The 17,641-nt window shown below is 43.8% G+C and overlaps 1 protein-coding gene across 1 annotated transcript in view; it reads left to right on the top strand.

Moving 5' to 3' along the window:
* Positions 1–213: 213 nt before the first annotated feature.
* The window catches only part of GCM1 (glial cells missing transcription factor 1), a 55,302-nt gene continuing 37,874 nt past the window's right edge, over positions 214–17,641 (top strand). The window contains exons 1-4 of the mRNA XM_063919306.1: positions 214–312; positions 857–1,037; positions 12,803–12,855; positions 13,247–13,499. Coding sequence (XP_063775376.1) covers positions 214–312; positions 857–1,037; positions 12,803–12,855; positions 13,247–13,499 — 586 coding nt within the window. The remainder of the gene's footprint in view (positions 313–856; positions 1,038–12,802; positions 12,856–13,246; positions 13,500–17,641) is intronic.

Here is a 17,641-nt window from a genome sequence, read left to right as displayed (position 1 = left end):
CAGTTAACTGTACTTTTGCTTCAATTTTGTGAGGCAACTTCTAAAACAAGTTTTTCTGGCAAGGTGAGATGGATTTTTCCTTTAAACTATCTTGTTTGTGTCACTTACTGTATTTCAGTAGGGTTAGGAAGTGACTTCCCTGTCACAACTGCTTGGAAGTGGTCAGATCTAGCTTGAAGTAAGCTCCTTGCACAGGCCGCCAGCAATTGTACCATGCTCAGGTTTACATCTGATTCTGCCATGGAACAAAATGACGCTCTTTCTCAGGGCAATGTTCTTAACTGGGACATTAATGACATGAAGCTTCCAAAGGTATGGTCATACTTACCTACATTCTAACTCTCCTCTCCGGGAGATGCTATGTTATGCTATCATACTGAAGAAGTTATTTATTTCTATTCAACACTTTCGGTATATGTCAGGTAGATATAATGTCTAGTCTTTGACTAATGTGCCACAGGGCTATAGAATGCTACTGTTTTGCTACTAGTTGTATTCTCTGCCTTTTCCTCTCCAATATGGTATATGTAGAGGCAGATAATACTGTGAGAAGAACCCAGAACCTACATAGGAAAATACAGTGATCGAACACGTCTTTTTCTTTTAGCTTTACAATGTTGTACATTGCCCTTATTTATCTAAATAACACAGGACATGCTTAAGTGTAAAGACCCCTGAAAAAAGAATGCAGTATATATATTATATAGTATATATATATATATATATACAGCTACATATTCATGATATGTATCAATGACGTCTGAAACTGGTTATTTAAATTTTGAAGAAATGGTTTATCTCAAATTTATCCCGTGTTTCTAGTTGAATATTTAACTATTAAACACACATTTAATAGTTACTAATTGAGTTCAGGTTGGTAAAATCTGAATTAGAGCATAATCTCCTGATTGGAATGGGTCATGTTGAAAGATACAGTCACTATATCTTCCAGCAGTGGATAATAGGAGCGTTGGTGACTGTAACAGGGCACAGACATTCCTCGTTCCTGGACTGCAAGCATGTCCTGAACATAAAAGGTAAGTTGAGCTTGGGGTAGAGATTTGCTGTATATTCCAGTTAATTTTTTTGACATTCTATTGCTGTTTATAGCAAAATATTAGGTCTGTAATGCTTATTGAATATATAATAAAACTTTGTTAAATGGCTTGTTTCAGACCAAATGAAAGTGTCGATTCAGAACTGGTTAGCTGTGGAGACTGTGAAGTAGATTTACTAAAGCAGGGGTCAGGGAACTTTTTACCTTTTATCCCAAAATATATTTAGATACACCGACATTACCCCCTTGATTTGAAAGTAAGGAAATCATATATAATTGTGCATATATACTGGTCATCACTGTTTATATGGCATTTCTGAGATACTGTGTAGATTTTATATATATATATATATATATATATATATATTTATATATATATATACACACACACACACACATTTTTTTTCACCAATTATTTTTTAGCAATGAATGGGTTAATTAACACTTTCTCCCCAAAACAACAGAATGAATGTAAGAAAGATGGATGAGGGGGGAAGGGGGGGGGGGGGGGGATACAACTTTTAGGATACAGATGGTCATATCCTCACCTCAGTAATGTCAGTTATGTGGGCCACTCTCTGATCCTGCAGAACTCCGTCAGCGGTCAGCCACAGAACACTTCAAGTTCTGTGTGTGGGTTGGTGGGCCGCGGGCGGGAGGAAGCGTTGTGTGATGTCAGCACGTCACATCGCGGCCAGGAGCACAGCGCAGGGCGGGCAGGAGGGAGTGCGGTGTGACGACAGCATGTCACATCGCGAGCCGGCCGGTGCTGGACGGGGTTGTCTCCGCAGCGCGACCGTCCTGTTCCCTGACCACTGTACTAAAGCTTCTAAAAGTGAAAAGCGGTAGTGTTGCCCATAGCAGATTCTAGCTAGCATTTCTCTATTGCATCCTAGAAAATGATAGACAGAATCTGATTGGTTGCTATGGGCAACACCACCATTTTTAATTTTTAGATTCTTTAGTAAATTTACCCTTGTGTGTTCCATTCATAGAAATAGAATATAAAATAGGGGTCATTTTTATATAGCGCCAATAAATGTCTATAATAAGAATAAAGAAAGTGATCCAAACCTAATACAATATCTGCTACAAGCCTCGGGTCTCTAACTTAGTACAGTACATAACACTTCACGGAAAGCCTGACAGTATTCTTGGCAATCACAAGGCCTGGAATAAGTGGTGCATCTCTATGCCAGGGATGCTGTACTGCCCTAATGTCACCCCGCTTATATCTTCCCATCCAATGCATCTATTACCAGGAATGAAATTAGGGGCCAGGCTGTCCCTAGGCACAACATTATTAGTCACCCTCCGTTATGTTATTGCCCCCTTCATGTTGGGGCCTCCCGAATGCCAAAGCAGCACCAACCTCATCCCACGTCCACCACCACAGTTTACTGACTATTACAAAATAAAAAAATAAGATACAATGACGGCCATCGTCCCAACAGGGCTCTCATGCAAGTGCAGTGCACATACGTATTTCATTTCCAACTGATAGGGACTCAGCAAAGCCTTGAAGGCAACAATGGCGACTGTATTACTATCTATAGATGGCGGGGGTGTAGTATGTTATGCTGGCGGTTGGACTCCCGGCAGCCAGCATACCGGCGCCGGAATCCCGTCCGCCAGCATACCGACAGCTGGACGAGCGCAAATGAGCCCCTTGTGGACTCGCTGCACTTGCCACACTGAGGGCATGGTGGCGCGCTATCTATTCTCCCTCCAGGGGGGTCGTGGACCCCCAAAAGGGAGAAAAGCTGTCGGTATGCCGACGGTCGGGATTCCGGCGCCGGTATACTGGTCGTCGGGAGCCCGGCCGCCGGCAAACTGAAGACCACCCTATGGTGGAAGCAGTACAGGGACAGACATCGGTAAGCTAAGCTTGCTGCTGTTTAATTACTACAAAATGAAGAACATAACCAATTTAACAAATACTAAAGGGGTCATGTATCATTCTTTAATGGAGCCCTAACACTTATTTACTAACATTTCTCAACCCATAATGAGCAACTAAACATTTTTTTTCATCGTTTATACTGCACTGAACAAATAAACGTTAATTGCTGTGTAGTACTGAACACATGCTTTATGTTATACACAGAGCAAGGAAAATAAATTAGTTGAAAAATGGTAGACAATACCATTTCCAAGGGGATGTTAAAATCACAGTCTTTTGCATTAACATCATCATCAAGAACAGAGAATAAAAGAACCTCTGCAAATCATACATATGTATCAAATAACAGGATGCTGATGATATATATATCATTTTCACATCTAGGGCTCAATGCTTTTGTTCAACACAAAAATATTATAAGTAAAATAAATTTGAACACAGGGTAGTTTTTATGTGATCTGGATTTTTCAGTATCACTTTTCACTATGGTATCAGGAACAATTCACCAAGACAGCACGGTTGTTTGTGAAGTGTCTCTTGTTACAGTAAAGTAGCAGCGTCATCATTTGCCACCCATTTACCTTTATATAAGCCTATTGGCTGTAGCATACAGATAGGATGTACACTCAACTCTATCTATCGTCACTTTCATTCCTCATGAAACTGGTCACACAGGTTCTTCACATACACAGCACATTCTCAGGTGTCCTTTTACTGAAAAGTACCTAAGGAGTGGCCAGAATATAAAATACATAGCTGTGAGGTAGCTCGCATATAGGGCCTAATTCAGGTTGGATCGCAGTGTGCAATTTGTGAGAAAATTCGCAGTGTGTAATTTTTGAGAAAAAGATGCGAGCGCATGCACAGGTTCCGTCCTGTGCATGCTCCCACATTTTCTGCGGGGGGGGGGCACAGAAAATGCGATCGCCTCTGCCTGCAGTCGTGGGGCGGGGGGGCAGGAAACGCTCCGTTTCCAGGGAGGAGACGGAGCGTTGCTGGGGTGGTGCGGCGTGAACGGGGGCAGAGGCGGCCAAACGGAGGTGTGTCAGGGGCACGATCAAGGCAGCTGCGTGACGTTACGTGCAGCCACCGCAATCGCGAACATGGCAGTGGGACTCATGCGGGCATGCCCACAGTTTCTGCTAAGAAGCAGAAATTGCGATGCAGCCTCCCACCTCCCACCCTGCGACCGTCTCTGCCTGTCAATCAGGCAGAGGCAATCGCACCAGTGAGATGCTGTTAGCAATGCAGTCTGAATTACCCCCTTACTCTCCATACTCACCGTGTACCTGCCGCCGTCGGTCCCCTTGTCCAGTAGGTATCCAGGATGAAGACTGGTCCTTTTCTTCAGTAGGCATTCCAGGGTAAGTAAAACTAAAAATGCAGCACCCGATCCACCAGACACAACACTGTATAAAATCTCCATTCTTCTGCTACTTTTTTTTTTTTTTTATATATATATATATATAGTCTCTGTATTTGATTAAATTTGAATACATGGATATATTCACTTATAGTGGAAGATATTGGCAGGGCAGAGTGCCAGGGTGTGGGCACAGGCTTTCTGCACAGACCTGAAAAGGGGGCATTGATGGCTTTGGAGTGGGCGCTGCCCTGTCATTGTCACTCTAGCACATGCTGGGCTGCCCCCAGTCTTTCCCCTCACTGTGAATAGATGCAGTGCGCATGCGCACGGCTTCTAATCACATGGCAGTGATCACAAACTACAACTTTTCCCACCCATGGGATGCTTTAAGAGAGGCAGAAGCCCGTGTGCAACCTCCTCCGTCCGGGCCCCCTCCTCTCTACCGGCAGCGCTGTAGAGTCTGAGCTCTAGAGGGCTCAAACTCTAATGCGCATGCGCAGATCTCTGGGAAAATGGCACTGCAGCCATTTTTCCAATGATTTCTCTACTGCACATGCGCAAAATGCTGTGAAAATAACGCCCGCTCCATTTTCACAGTGATTGCAACAACACTGCCGATGTTGGGACTCTGGAGGGTAAGTATTGGAATGAATGGGTGCAGTGATTGCGGTGTGGGCCCCGCTTGGACTCAGAAGCCTGTGTGCACTGTACACACTGCATCCATTACAAATATGCCAGTGTGTGGGACACTGCAGCCCACGGGTGGGCAAGGCACAGAGCAGGCTGTTTTAGCAGGGCACCACTAAAAGGGCAGGGCTCATTTTGAAAATTTTAAACCTGCTAAAATAGCCTAACGAGAACACTACACTTACTTCCCTGGTGCTGTCTTGCATCAAGTTGAAGAAATCATTTTTCACCGACCGCCAGTATCATGTATCACAAACGAATTCTCTTTCCCGAATGGCAAGCTTCCATGTGAGATCTGTCATATGGGGACCTGCAAGCCAATCAGGGACCGTCACGTAGTAGCGCTCTCCTGATTGGCTAAGCCCTCCTCAGCTGTCACTCAAGCAGAGCCCATACGCTTCTATGGGGAAAAATCCCCATTGAAGTCTATGGTGAGAACCGGCAAACTGCGGTAAGCTAAAAGGTTAATTGAGGTCAATCATGTGCACCATGATGTTCAGCTATGCACATTCCTGAGAATTATGGTAGCCTAACATTGCTAATTTTCCTATGAACCTCCATCTGGTTCGAGGGAAAATTGGCCATGTTTGGGACCATGAAGTACAGGCATGCCGAACAGACATCCCCTAGAACTGAATTCCTCCTTATGAATGTAAGAAGTTAAGAAAAATTGGAGTTTTGTAGTTCAGTTGTACTACAACCAGTGGATGCTCCTACCTTCTCCTTTGGGGGCTTGAAAGTGTGTACTTGTGCAATTTAAGCCAGGTAAACCTGGCAGAATTACAAAGGAGCAACTTATCGTTGGAAACACTTTTCTGCTAATTACAGTCTGGGCTGGCAGTTCTAGGTAAAGAACATACCTCCTCCTGGGACTGCGGGGTAAATTTACTAAGAATCGTATCTCACCTGTGTTTGTCCCAGATTAAACACGGGTGGGATCAATCAAACACGGGAGCATTTTTTTTAAATGAAATACGGAAATGTACTATGTTGCCATGTTTTGGGGGACCGATAGTGTATGCAATTGTATTTTACAAGTGTGCTCCAGGCGAGAATCATAAAACACTCTCGTAAATGGCTGGTTTTGAATCCGGTATGTTTTTTAAATTGCTCCCATATTCCGGTCTGTGTTTGCATACACCATTTTTATTGAAGTGATATGTCACTTCTTATGCAAAGTGCAACCTTTCAATTATGTTTAAATGTTGCTAAAGAAAGGTTTACATAAAAAAGTATGATTCATGACTACATAACCCATTTAGATATTTTCATTTTTAAGTATCCATGGCCAAGTTATATGTGTATTTATTTTTAACTATTATATGGGCAATCCAAATAAAAAAATTAAAAAAACATGTCACAAGACCTTCACATTTAAAAAAAAAAAGAACCTGTGTATATGTATATATATATATATATATATATATATACAGTTAAGTAAAAATTAAAATGAACATGTATGGTTATTGTATCTAAAATCATTAGGAACTGGGGGTTTTTTTTTTTGTTTTTTTTTAATAATAAGTATATTGGTTATGCTTAATGGTATACAGGTTGTGTATCCCTTATCCAAAATGCTTGGGATCAGAAGTACGGTATGTTGGATATCAGATTTTTCCGTATTTTGGAATAATTGCATACCATAATGAGATATTCATGGCGATGGGACCCAAGTCTAAACACAGAATGCATTTATGTTTCATATACACCTTATACACACAGCCTGTGGGTAATTCTAGCCAATAGTTTTAATAACTTTGTGCATTAAACAAAGTGTGTGTACATTCACACAATTAATTTGTGTGTCATATAAACCTTATACACACAGCCTGAAGGTCATTTAATACAATATTTTTCATAATTGCTTGTATTAAACAAAGTTTGTGTACATTGAACCATCAGAAAACAAAGGTTTCACTATTTCAGTCTCACTCAAAAAATTCCGTATTTCGGAATATTTGCATATGGGATACTCAACCTGTATTTGGTTAAATGAGAAATTTTCTATTGTAAGCAATGAAATTATCAGGGGTGATTTTGCAAACACGCTGCTGGTGGTGCATTTGAAATGTCTATTTAGGGGCGAGTTTGGACAATGCACAGGTGCAAACACAAATCTTGGTAAATTTCTGCGTTCTGTTGTGTTCTGTGAAATGTACTTCAGAGTTTCAATGATGGTGTATTTGATCATATTTGTGATTACACCCGTGTTTTGAACTGCTATTTGAGCTAACACTCCGGTGTTTTGTCTTTCCGTGATTAAAAAATTTACAAAACACTCCGTGAGCTTAGTAAATGTACCCTTGCCTGTCTGGTGTGCTTCCAGTGTGAAGCCAATCACTGTCAGTGTTATGAGCCACGGCTGTGGCTCATTCCTATTTTGCATTTTGGTTATGTATTTTTTGTTAATACTTCTGTTTATGTTCCCCGTGGGTGTCATGGGGTGTTCGGAGCTCACCCTTAAGGAGAGGGTACTGTTATGAACCACAGGTAGTGGTTAATTCCTATTCTATGTTTATAGTTGTCTTGCAGGCCAGGATTGCCCTGCACAACATAATTAATTAAGACTCTCTGTTATATTCTGGCTCAGTGCAATTCATAGACGCTGGTGATATTTCCAGAGTTCCAGAGTTCTTGAGTTCTGAGCTAGTCCCTGCCAGTTCCTGAGCTCCTGTCTAGCAGTGTCTGTCTAGCTGGTTCCAGTGTCGGTTCCAGTGTCGGTTCCCATGTCGGTTCCAGTGTTAGGGTTGTTAGTAGCCCCTAGCCTTCTGTTTGTTTTAGTTAGAGGTCCCATTGTTATTATCCTGTCTCGGTTCACGCCTTGTCTCACTCTAAGACCTGGGGGCATCGGAGTTGGGCAGACCCAATCTGCCCTTCAAACGCGGCTGCCGTGGGCCCAAGAAACTATAGTCACTCAGGCGTGAGCTGACCACACGGGTGAAACAATGGAGGTAGGGTGCTAGGGGCTATTTCCACACCACACCTTATTTCAGCATCACGTTCTGGTGCTCTGGACTCACTACGCAACATCTCCCTTGTTCTGAGCACTAGGAACCTAACATTATCACCAGCCATACAACAAAAAAGAAACAAAGCTAAATAGTAGTTTTTTCTTTTTTGGTCCAGTGTCTAGTCTTGAATCCAGTCCTGTCTAGTATTCAGTGTGCAGAATCCAGTCCTGTCAAGAATCCAGTCTTGTCTAGAACTCAGTGTGCAGAATCCAGTCCGGTGTTTAGAATCCAGTCCTGTCTAGAATTCAGTGTGCAGAATCCAGTCCGGTGTTTAAAAATCCAGTCCAGTCTTGTCTTGTCTAGAATCTTGTCTAAGAATCTTGTCTTAGAATCTTGTCTAGAATCGTGTCTAGTCTTGTCTTGTCTAGTTTGAAATCCTACTATGCAAGCCCTGCAGGCGTCTCTCTCAGCCCTGAACTCTGCTTTCAGTGCTTTGAAACCTGAGCGGCTGGAAGTTTTGCAGCAATCCTTAAAGCAACTGCAAAACCTTCTGACCAAAATTTTGCTTATTTTGCCAGAAGTTCTTGAGAGTTCATTCTCTAAAGAGACTCTTGTTCACAGTATGGTGACAAGTGAATCCTCAGGTTTAATTAGAGAGAAAAAGTTTGAAAGTTTTCTGCTGCCCAGGCTCTCAGAAGAGGAGCGTCTGCGTCGCAGAAACTTAGATTTATGCCTATATTGTGGGGGTTTAGGCCACTATCTGCAGACCTGTGAGTTGCGCAAGCCAAAGTGTGGCGACAAGTCCTGCCCTCTGGCCAAGTTTAGTCAGGATACAAGACCTACTCCTGTCTCTACTGTGGCAGAGGTACTTGTCCCACAACCCACACTAAAAAGCACTCTGTCCTATAATTGGGGTCCTTGGGCTAGGGAGCCCCATTATAGATTCAGGAACCAAAGGAGAATGTTTCTCTCCTCTCTTGATTTTCCTGTTGAAGCAGAGTTGCAAACCCCTGGAGCGGTGCCCGATGCCCGGGGTCCTGGAGCGGTGCCTGATGCCCGGGGTCCTGGAGCGGTGCCTGATGCCCAGGGTCCTGGAGCGGTGCCCGATGCCCAGGGTCCTGGAGCGGTGCCTGATGCCCAGGGTCCAGGAGCGGTGCCCGATGCCCAGGGTCCTGGAGCGGTGCCCGATGCCCAGGGTCCTGGAGCGGTACCCGATGCCCAGGGTCCTGGAGCGGTACCCGATGCCCAGGGTCCTGGAGCGGTACCCGATGCCCAGAGTCCTGGAGCAGTACCCGATGCCCAGAGTCCTGGAGCGGTACCCGATGCCCAAGGTTATAGAGGGACATCGAATATTATAGCTCAGGTGTCAATACCAGAAGGGGTCTCAGTAGCTGTTACCCCAGGTAGGGACTTGAAAAGCGCAACCCCAGAAAGGGTATCTAAAACCATAGTTCTAGAAGGGAACTCGAGAAGCAAAACCCCAGAAGGGATCTTTGAAGTAATATCCCCAAGTGGGGTCTCGAGAGACGCAGCCCCAAAGAAGGGTCTAGAGGTCGCTTCCCCAGGAAAGAACTTAAGAGGCATAGCGTTAGTGGAGGTTCTGAAGGTTAAAGCTTCAGCAAAAGTCCCGGGAGAAGTTTCGATAATTATCGACTCAGAGAGGGAGGCCGACGGCCCGGCCCCAGAAAGGGAGGCCGACGGCCCGGTCCCAGAAAGGGAGGCCGACGGCCCGGTCCCAGTAAAAGAATCCGAGGTGCTGACACCAGCGGGGTTCCCGAAGGCCACTGCCCCAGCAAGGTTCCTGAAGGCCACTGCCCCAGCGGGGTTCCCGAAGGCCACTGCCCCGGGTGGGGTTCCCGAAGGCCACTACCCCGGGTGGGGTTCCCGAAGGCCAGTGCCCCGGGTGGGGTTCCCGAAGGCCACTGCCCTGGGTGGGGTTCCCGAAGGCCACTGCCCCGGGTGGGGTTCAGAAAGTCACTGCCCCGGGTGGGGTTCAGAAAGTCACTGCCCCGGGTGGGGTTCAGAAAGTCACTACCCCGGGTGGGGTTCTGAGGGCCACTGCCCCAGGTGGGGTTCAGAAAGTCTCAGCCTCGAGTAAGGTCAATAGTGACCAGGTCCTAGCAAAGCACTCTAGTCGGTCAGATGGGAAGGAAGCAGATCCTGACTCTATTGATATCTCAACATCTATAATCTTTGATGGGGACTTAGTCCAATTTCTGGCGCTTTACAAACACTATTACACCATTTTGTTGTCTAGACCATTTCTGGGCATCACTTCAGAGAACCTTGTGCTCTATCTGATATATTCCTTTAGAGGAGAGCCTTTTGAGTGGGCGACCAGCCTAATGAAAGCTGAAGATCCCATTCTTCAGGATCCCCCAGCATTCAGTGATGCAGTTATTAAAAGATATGGTTCCAAAGAAATTGGTTCAGGTTCCTCTAGGTCACCCGTCTTATCTGCTGAGAGTTCACCGTATACTGTAAACTCGGCACAAAGATCACAGCCTATTACCATTGCTACTGGATGTGCTTTCCTGTCTTCTCCCTACAGGAAATCTTCTAAAGTTTCAGTACCTAGGGGAATGGAACCAATCTATGGTCTGTTCTCAGATTCCGAAACTGATGAGGTTTCTTATATGCAGGGGCACTCTGGTAGGAGACGGAAGAAGCATCTGATTGCTCGACCTATATGTTTTGAAGAATTTTTTGAGCCAGAGGTTTCTTCCTTTCCTGGTGTCGCCAAGCAAGCACAGGGTAAAAAGAAGAAAAAGAAATATTGCTGACTCTTGCCTTGTGGTGTATATTAAAAAAAAAAAACTATTTTTTTCCTTGTCTTGTGTCCAGTGGCCACCGTCAAGGGGGGGGGGGGCACCGTTACAAGCTGTTGCTACAGCTTGTTTCTGTTACACCAGTGTGTCAGGTTTTTTTTTGTATCCCTTGTTTTGGAAAGTCTGAATTTTGAGGTCCTTTGACCCCTCCTCAAGGGGGGGGGGTACTGTTATGAGCCACGGCTGTGGCTCATTCCTGTTTTGCATTTTGGTTATGTATTTTTTGTTAATACTTCTCTTTATGTTCCCCGTGGGTGTCATGGGGTGTTTGGAGCTCACCCTTAAGGAGAGGGTACTGTTATGAACCACAGGTAGTGGTTCATTCCTATTCTATGTTTATAGTTGTCTTGCAGGCCAGGATTTCCCATTGCTCTGGTTTGAGAAGACTCTTGTTTGCTGCCGGTGGTGAGTCTGTGTGATTGCAGCTTGTTCCCATGTGTTCAGCCTCACCTGTCTGTTGATTGCACCTCTCAGTTGTGCAGCAGGGCAGCTGCACGACATAATTAATTAAGACTCTCTGTTATATTCTGGCTCAGTGCAATTCACAAACGCTGGTGATATTTCCAGAGTTCTTGAGTTCTGAGCTAGTCCCTGCCAGTTCCTGAGCTCCTGTCTAGCAGTGTCTGTCTAGCTGGTTCCAGTGTCGGTTCCAGTGTCGGTTCCCGTGTCGGTTCCAGTGTCGGTTCCAGTGTCTGATCCCGTGTCCTGCCGTGAAGCGTTCCTGTCCAGAAGTCCTGTGGCTTTGTCTGTGCCTGGTCGAGTACCTGGCTTCTTGGTGTCCACCGGTCTGTCGTTTGGGATTCTGCCTGTCCTCCGGTTCTGAGAGTCTGTGTCGGCTACATTGGGGGTTCCTGTCCGTTTGCCAGTATTGGTACCGGTTCCGTGAGTAGCGACTTTGCCGCATCCGTCGGCCTAGGCCGCAGTATTCTTTGGTTATATTTTGTTACTGGTGTTTTGCAGAGGGTTCTGCTTATGCTGTCACCGCCGGTACACAACAGTATTGTGTCGGTGAGTGGACAGCATTTCCTTTGTTGTTCTTTTCCTTTGGCGGCGTGCCACACATATATTTAGTTTTAGGGTTGTTAGTAGCCCCTAGCCTTCTGTTTGTTTTAGTTAGAGGTCCCCTTGTTATTATCCTGTCTCGGTTCACGCCTTGTCTCACTCTAAGACCTGGGGGCATCAGAGTTGGGCAGACCTAATCTGCCCTTCAAACGCGGCTGCCGTGGGCCCAAGAAACCATAGTCACTCAGGCGTGAACTGACCACACGGGTGAAACAATGGAGGTAGGGTGCTAGGGGCTATTTCCACACCACACCTTATTTCAGCATCACCTTCTGGTGTTCTGGACTCACTACGCAACATCTCCCTTGTTCTGAGCACCAGGAACCTAACAGTCAGTAGACTCACTGGGGGTAGCGGAATTTACTGTGTGGGTGCAGAATTAGGTAAAATGCACCAATGACAACTGTAATGCATGAGTGGTGTAAATATTAGTTGAAAACTAGTAACAAGGTTATCTTTCACAATTATTTCTATAAGAATAATAAAATGTTCACTACTGTTTCCTTTTTTTTTTTACAAACCTCAGAATCATTTATGCAAGAGTGACATCAGCTCGTAATATATCCAGCACCACTTCTGACCCAGCTCCTCTAGCTCCTCCTCCCAGAAAGGCAGACTCTTCTCTGAAAACACAGCTTCCTTTTCTAGCATTGGTGGAGATTTATCAAATCTTGGAGAGAGATAAAGAACAAACCCATCAGCTTCGGTCAGTTTACAGGCAGTGATAGAAAAATGACTGAAGTTGATGGGTTGGTACTTTATCTCATTCCACTTTATCTCTCTCCAAGATTTGATAACTCTCACCCAATAAATGAAAGAAAAATGCCACAATTTAGATACATTTTAAGAAAAAATACTAAAATGTATCATATCAAATAATGTATATCCTACTATGTGATTAGAATAAAAAAAAAACCTTGTAAAGACATTCTGTGACTTTTATAAAAGTACTGGACCTGCTCCATGTGGTGTTACATGATGACAAGGAATACATACATACGGTATGCCGGCTCGCTATACCGACAGCGGCATCCTGTCTGCCGGAATTCCGTCAGCGAGGCAGCGAGTCTTCTCGCAGGCTCGCAACGGAGGTTCTATTCCAACTCAGTTAGTGGTGTGGTCCCACCAACCGAGTGGGAATACTGAGCGATTGTTGGGATTCTATGTGCCGGTATTTCACCGGCCGTCGGGATTCCCGCGTCGGTCTCCTGAACACCGGGATCCCGACAGCCATTATATTGACTGCATCCCGATGACGGAATTACTCAATTTCATCTAATATCCTTACAGTGCATTTTTCTGTATATTATGTTGATAAGACCATGTTAAAGTTGGCATATTTAAAATAAATGTTTAACCAGAAGGCACATGGTATTGTTTGGATTATTTCAGGATTTGGAAAAAACAGAATGGTTCCAGGAGTGGCCGGACTCATCTGTGAAGTACATCTATCGTTCTGTAGATAAAAATGCACAGAGACACCTAAGTGGCTGGGCAATGCGCAATACCAACAATCACAACTCTCGTATCTTGAAGAAGTCCTGTCTTGGTGTCCTTGTCTGCAGCAATGACTGTACAACCTCAGATGGCGGGAAAATATACCTAAGGCCTGCCATATGTGACAAAGCACGTCAAAAGCAGCAAAGTAAGTGTTGATGTATGATTCTCAGGGATTAGTGGAGTAAAGATGTTCCAAGCAAAGTACAGGATAGGTACACCTAGTTTTTCAAGTCAATAAAATATATATATTTTTTTATTTTACCAAAGGTTATTATTGCAATGAGATAAAGGGATGGAAAGTCCTCATCTGTAGAGAGCAAGGACCCTTTCAATGTGCGGTGCCATCTTCCCAAAGATATCACTGGGAAGATGGAGCCGGCCACAGGTATATGCCGGGAAGGGGGGAGGGGGGTTGGACCTGGGCCACTATAGCAGCCTGGGCCTGGGTAATAAGTATCCCCCCCCATTCTCAGCCCCACTGACGTATCCACTACTATACTTTTAATGGGACACATAGGGGTGTATTTACTGAGGTGCGGGTTTATGGAAGTGAGGATGTTGCCCATGGCAACCAATCAGATTCTATCTATTATCTTCTAGCAGGTGCTAGAAACGTGATAAGTAGAATCCACTTCTATAAACCCGAACCGTAGTAAATATACCCCATGGTCAGTCTCCCAGGTGCACTTGAGAGTCGCATCTCTAAACTAATTTTGGTTAATGGGAAAGAAAAACTTCAAGAAGACAATATTGCCAAATGCATTAGTTTTTATGTCCCTTCATTTTCATATTTAGTCATAAATGAGACTAAGAAGTGGACACAGTAGCACATATGACTGTCAGGAGGTGTGTAATAATGGTGTGGATGCTGTACCCTTGGAACAGCAACTTATGCTAATGATCATCAACATCATTATTAGAGCTCTTTGCAGTTTAAAAAACTTTTTAAATACATAGAATACGGTTATACAAAAAATCCCTTTTGGCCGTGCTAACGTCCAGTCAAGCTGCACCTTTGAGGAAACTCCCTGCTAGTGGAAGCAGGGAGTACAGGTGGTTATGTAATCAATCAAGAACAACCCATGTTCTCGGATTGATTATGTAACCACCTGTACTGTCAAAAGCGGATTTCATCAAATAAGCTCACACCCACAAAGGTGAAGAGATAAGCCTAACAACACCACCCTTTTGATATATGACAGGTTACGGGAGTTACTATGTATATGGATTGATATGCATCTGTATTATGTTTTATTAAAAAAAAACTTACTTTAATATCTCTGTTCTTTTACCAGAAGTAAACGTTCAGGTATTCAATGTGAAAACTTTTTAATCATTAATTTTACCACATTTTATTATAAAATATGGTGTCTGTGTGTGTCCCTACCTCCAAATTGATTAAACTGATGGAAAACTGCAGCAAGGAATCCCACTTCTATAATGTAATACAGCCCCAGCCAGTTTGGCACTAGGGCTCTTCCCAATATCCGTGTTCATTTGGTGTTGGGGAGATAAATAGATGAAGATAGAAATTCATTTGCCATCTGTAAACTGCTTGGGTAAACTGGCATAGAAAGAAAGAAAAAAACGCTGTTTACAAAATACACAAACACTATGAGGGTCATTCTGAGTTGATCGCCTACTGCCGATTTTTGCAGCGCAGCAATCATTTAAAAAACTGCAAAACTACACGTGTGTATGGGCTGCAATGCGCGCGCGCGGTGTACGGGCACAAAGAGCATTGTTGTTTTGCGCTTCTTCTGGCGATGATTCCATTCGCACAGCCGATCGCAAGGAGATTAACAGGAAGTGAGAGTTTATGGGTGTCAACTGACCGTTTTCTGGGAGTGTTTGGAAAAACGCAGGAGTGTCCAGGCATTTGCAGGGCGGGTATCTGACGTCAGTTCCGGGACCTTCGTCGCAGCAATCATTGCACAGAATAAGTAACTACAGGGCTGCTTTTGTTTTGCACAAAATGTTTTTGTACCGCTCGGCTGCACAGGCGTTCGCACTCTTGCAAAGCGAATATACACTCCCCCGTGGGCGGTGACTATGCATTTGCACAGCTGCTAAAAGTAGCTAGCAAGCTATCAACTCGGAATGACCCCCTGTGTTGGGTGTACAGTTGCATTTAAAGCCCATTGGTACTGGTAGGACCATAGAAAAATATAGAGATGTGCACTGACCCCCGTGTTTTCTTTAGGATCTGGATTAATGTTTGTGATTTGGCTTTAGGTCTGGTTTTACAAAACCACCCTCACGTGTTTTGCTTTTGGTTTTAGATCTTTTTTTTTTTTTTTTACTATTTTTTTGTTAATAACAGCAAAAAGCATGTGATTTGTGCCTGGTTTTGTTCAGTACAGTAATAACCTAAATAAGTTTCATTTCCAGTAATTTTTCACCACATCAAAGTTCACAATATTGTTCACCAATATTGGCTAAAGGCTGGCTGGCTAAACTAAGCAACAGAGCATTCGCACAAACACATGGCAGTTATTTCTGTTTAAAATGTGTTGCAAATTATAATGTATAAGAGCAATAACCAATAAAAATGTCTATGCAAAAAATAGGACTACCCCTGATAATTACTGAAGTGGTTGATGATGAGGGTGTTGGTGGTGAAGATTGCATGTGCTCATCCAGACTGCTGGTAGCTGATACTGGACTGCATGTTATTATTTATCAAATTATTATAATTTAGCAAAATCAATGTCTTGAACTCACTGCAAATGGCGTAAATGGAAGACTTGCCTAGATGGTTATCTTCCCTATCTCTACTAACTTTGGCCTCACAAATGGTGGCTTTTTTGGTCTTATGCCCAGGCATCACAATGTCTTTCTTTTTCTCAAGAACTGCTGCTACTGGTGGCTGACTTACACAACAACATCCTCATTACCATCATCATGCTCATTAGCGTAAGATAGTACACAAATATCCCCCTCATCCTGTTGCACTTCCACACTAGCATCCTCAATTTCTATTAAGTCATCATCACCATCATTACTTGTATTGCTCATCCCCACATTTGCAGATGGTGCAGAAATGGTGGAAGGAGCCTTCTCTATGAGTACAGTATCAGAAATGTCATACTCACATAGCACTTGTGCATGCCCTCAGACTCTCCTCAGGGATTTATGATGTTTTTGAACACACAGTTGGTTCTTCAGTTTTGTGTTTGTTTTCTATATTGATTTGCCTGTTTTATATGTGACACCTCTTCTAGACTCTAAGTGAGAATGTGTTGAATCATCATGTTACAGAAGATGCGTTGACAGCAGTTCTAGAATAAAAGACAAGGCCTGAGCCTTTCCTTGCCACAGCGTATGGTGTATAGCATGTTGGCGATTTTATATTTTCGGCAGTAAACTTTCCCTTTATTAGAGGTGCTTTTTTTTTCTTTAACATTGTGAAATGTTGTTTTGATATTAGGTGCCCTGACTGAAACCCTCTATGGCATTAAGCACAGACTTTAGTAGAAGTTGAAGTACTAGTATTATCATGACTGGTGGCAGCCACAGCACTAATACTTGGTTCCTGCTCAAGTATTGACTGATTGTGATCCAGATTGACTCACAACGCTTATATTATTAACGCAGTGGCACAGCACCTACTGAGCATTATTGTAACACAGTGCCACTGCCTGGCCCTAAACACACATACCTGGCTCTAAACACACGTAAGTTTTAGAAAAAATATAGGGTTTTTTTTTTTTTTTTTAACAAATTACAACAACTTTGCACTGAGACTCACAGCAGTTATATTATTAATGTGGTACCACGGCACCTACTGAGCGTCGTTGCAACACAGTGCCACTGCCTGGCCCTGAACATACACAAGTTTATTTTATTTTGTTACACACTGCTGCGACTCATTGCACATACAGTATTGGTGGCATATAGGCAGCTAATAAACATGATTATGTTACAACACAATGCTTGAACAAAACACTTTTTTTAAATTTGTATTTATTTATTTACACACTGCTGTTACTCACTGTGCTTACATTAATGGTGGCACACGGGCATTGTATGAAAATTATTTTGGACCGTTTTATTTATTTTAAATGTTTCTGCACTGAACAACACAGTGCCTCACAGTGCTGCATCCCACAGCCCTTCACAGTCTGACATAGCTACAGCAGTAGTGCTACAGTAGTGCTTGCACCCCACAACCCTTCACTCAGTGGTCAGAACTGCCAGTGACAATGTAGTCAGCTGCTGGCGGGCTCCTGTTGTGAAGATGGCACCTCTCCTCCATTGTTTCCAGTTCCGTGTGCTGACCAGTGA

Source organism: Pseudophryne corroboree, chromosome 4 (genome assembly GCF_028390025.1).
Source record: "Pseudophryne corroboree isolate aPseCor3 chromosome 4, aPseCor3.hap2, whole genome shotgun sequence".
NCBI lineage: Eukaryota > Metazoa > Chordata > Amphibia > Anura > Myobatrachidae > Pseudophryne > Pseudophryne corroboree.
This window is presented reverse-complemented; position numbering and strand designations above follow the sequence as displayed.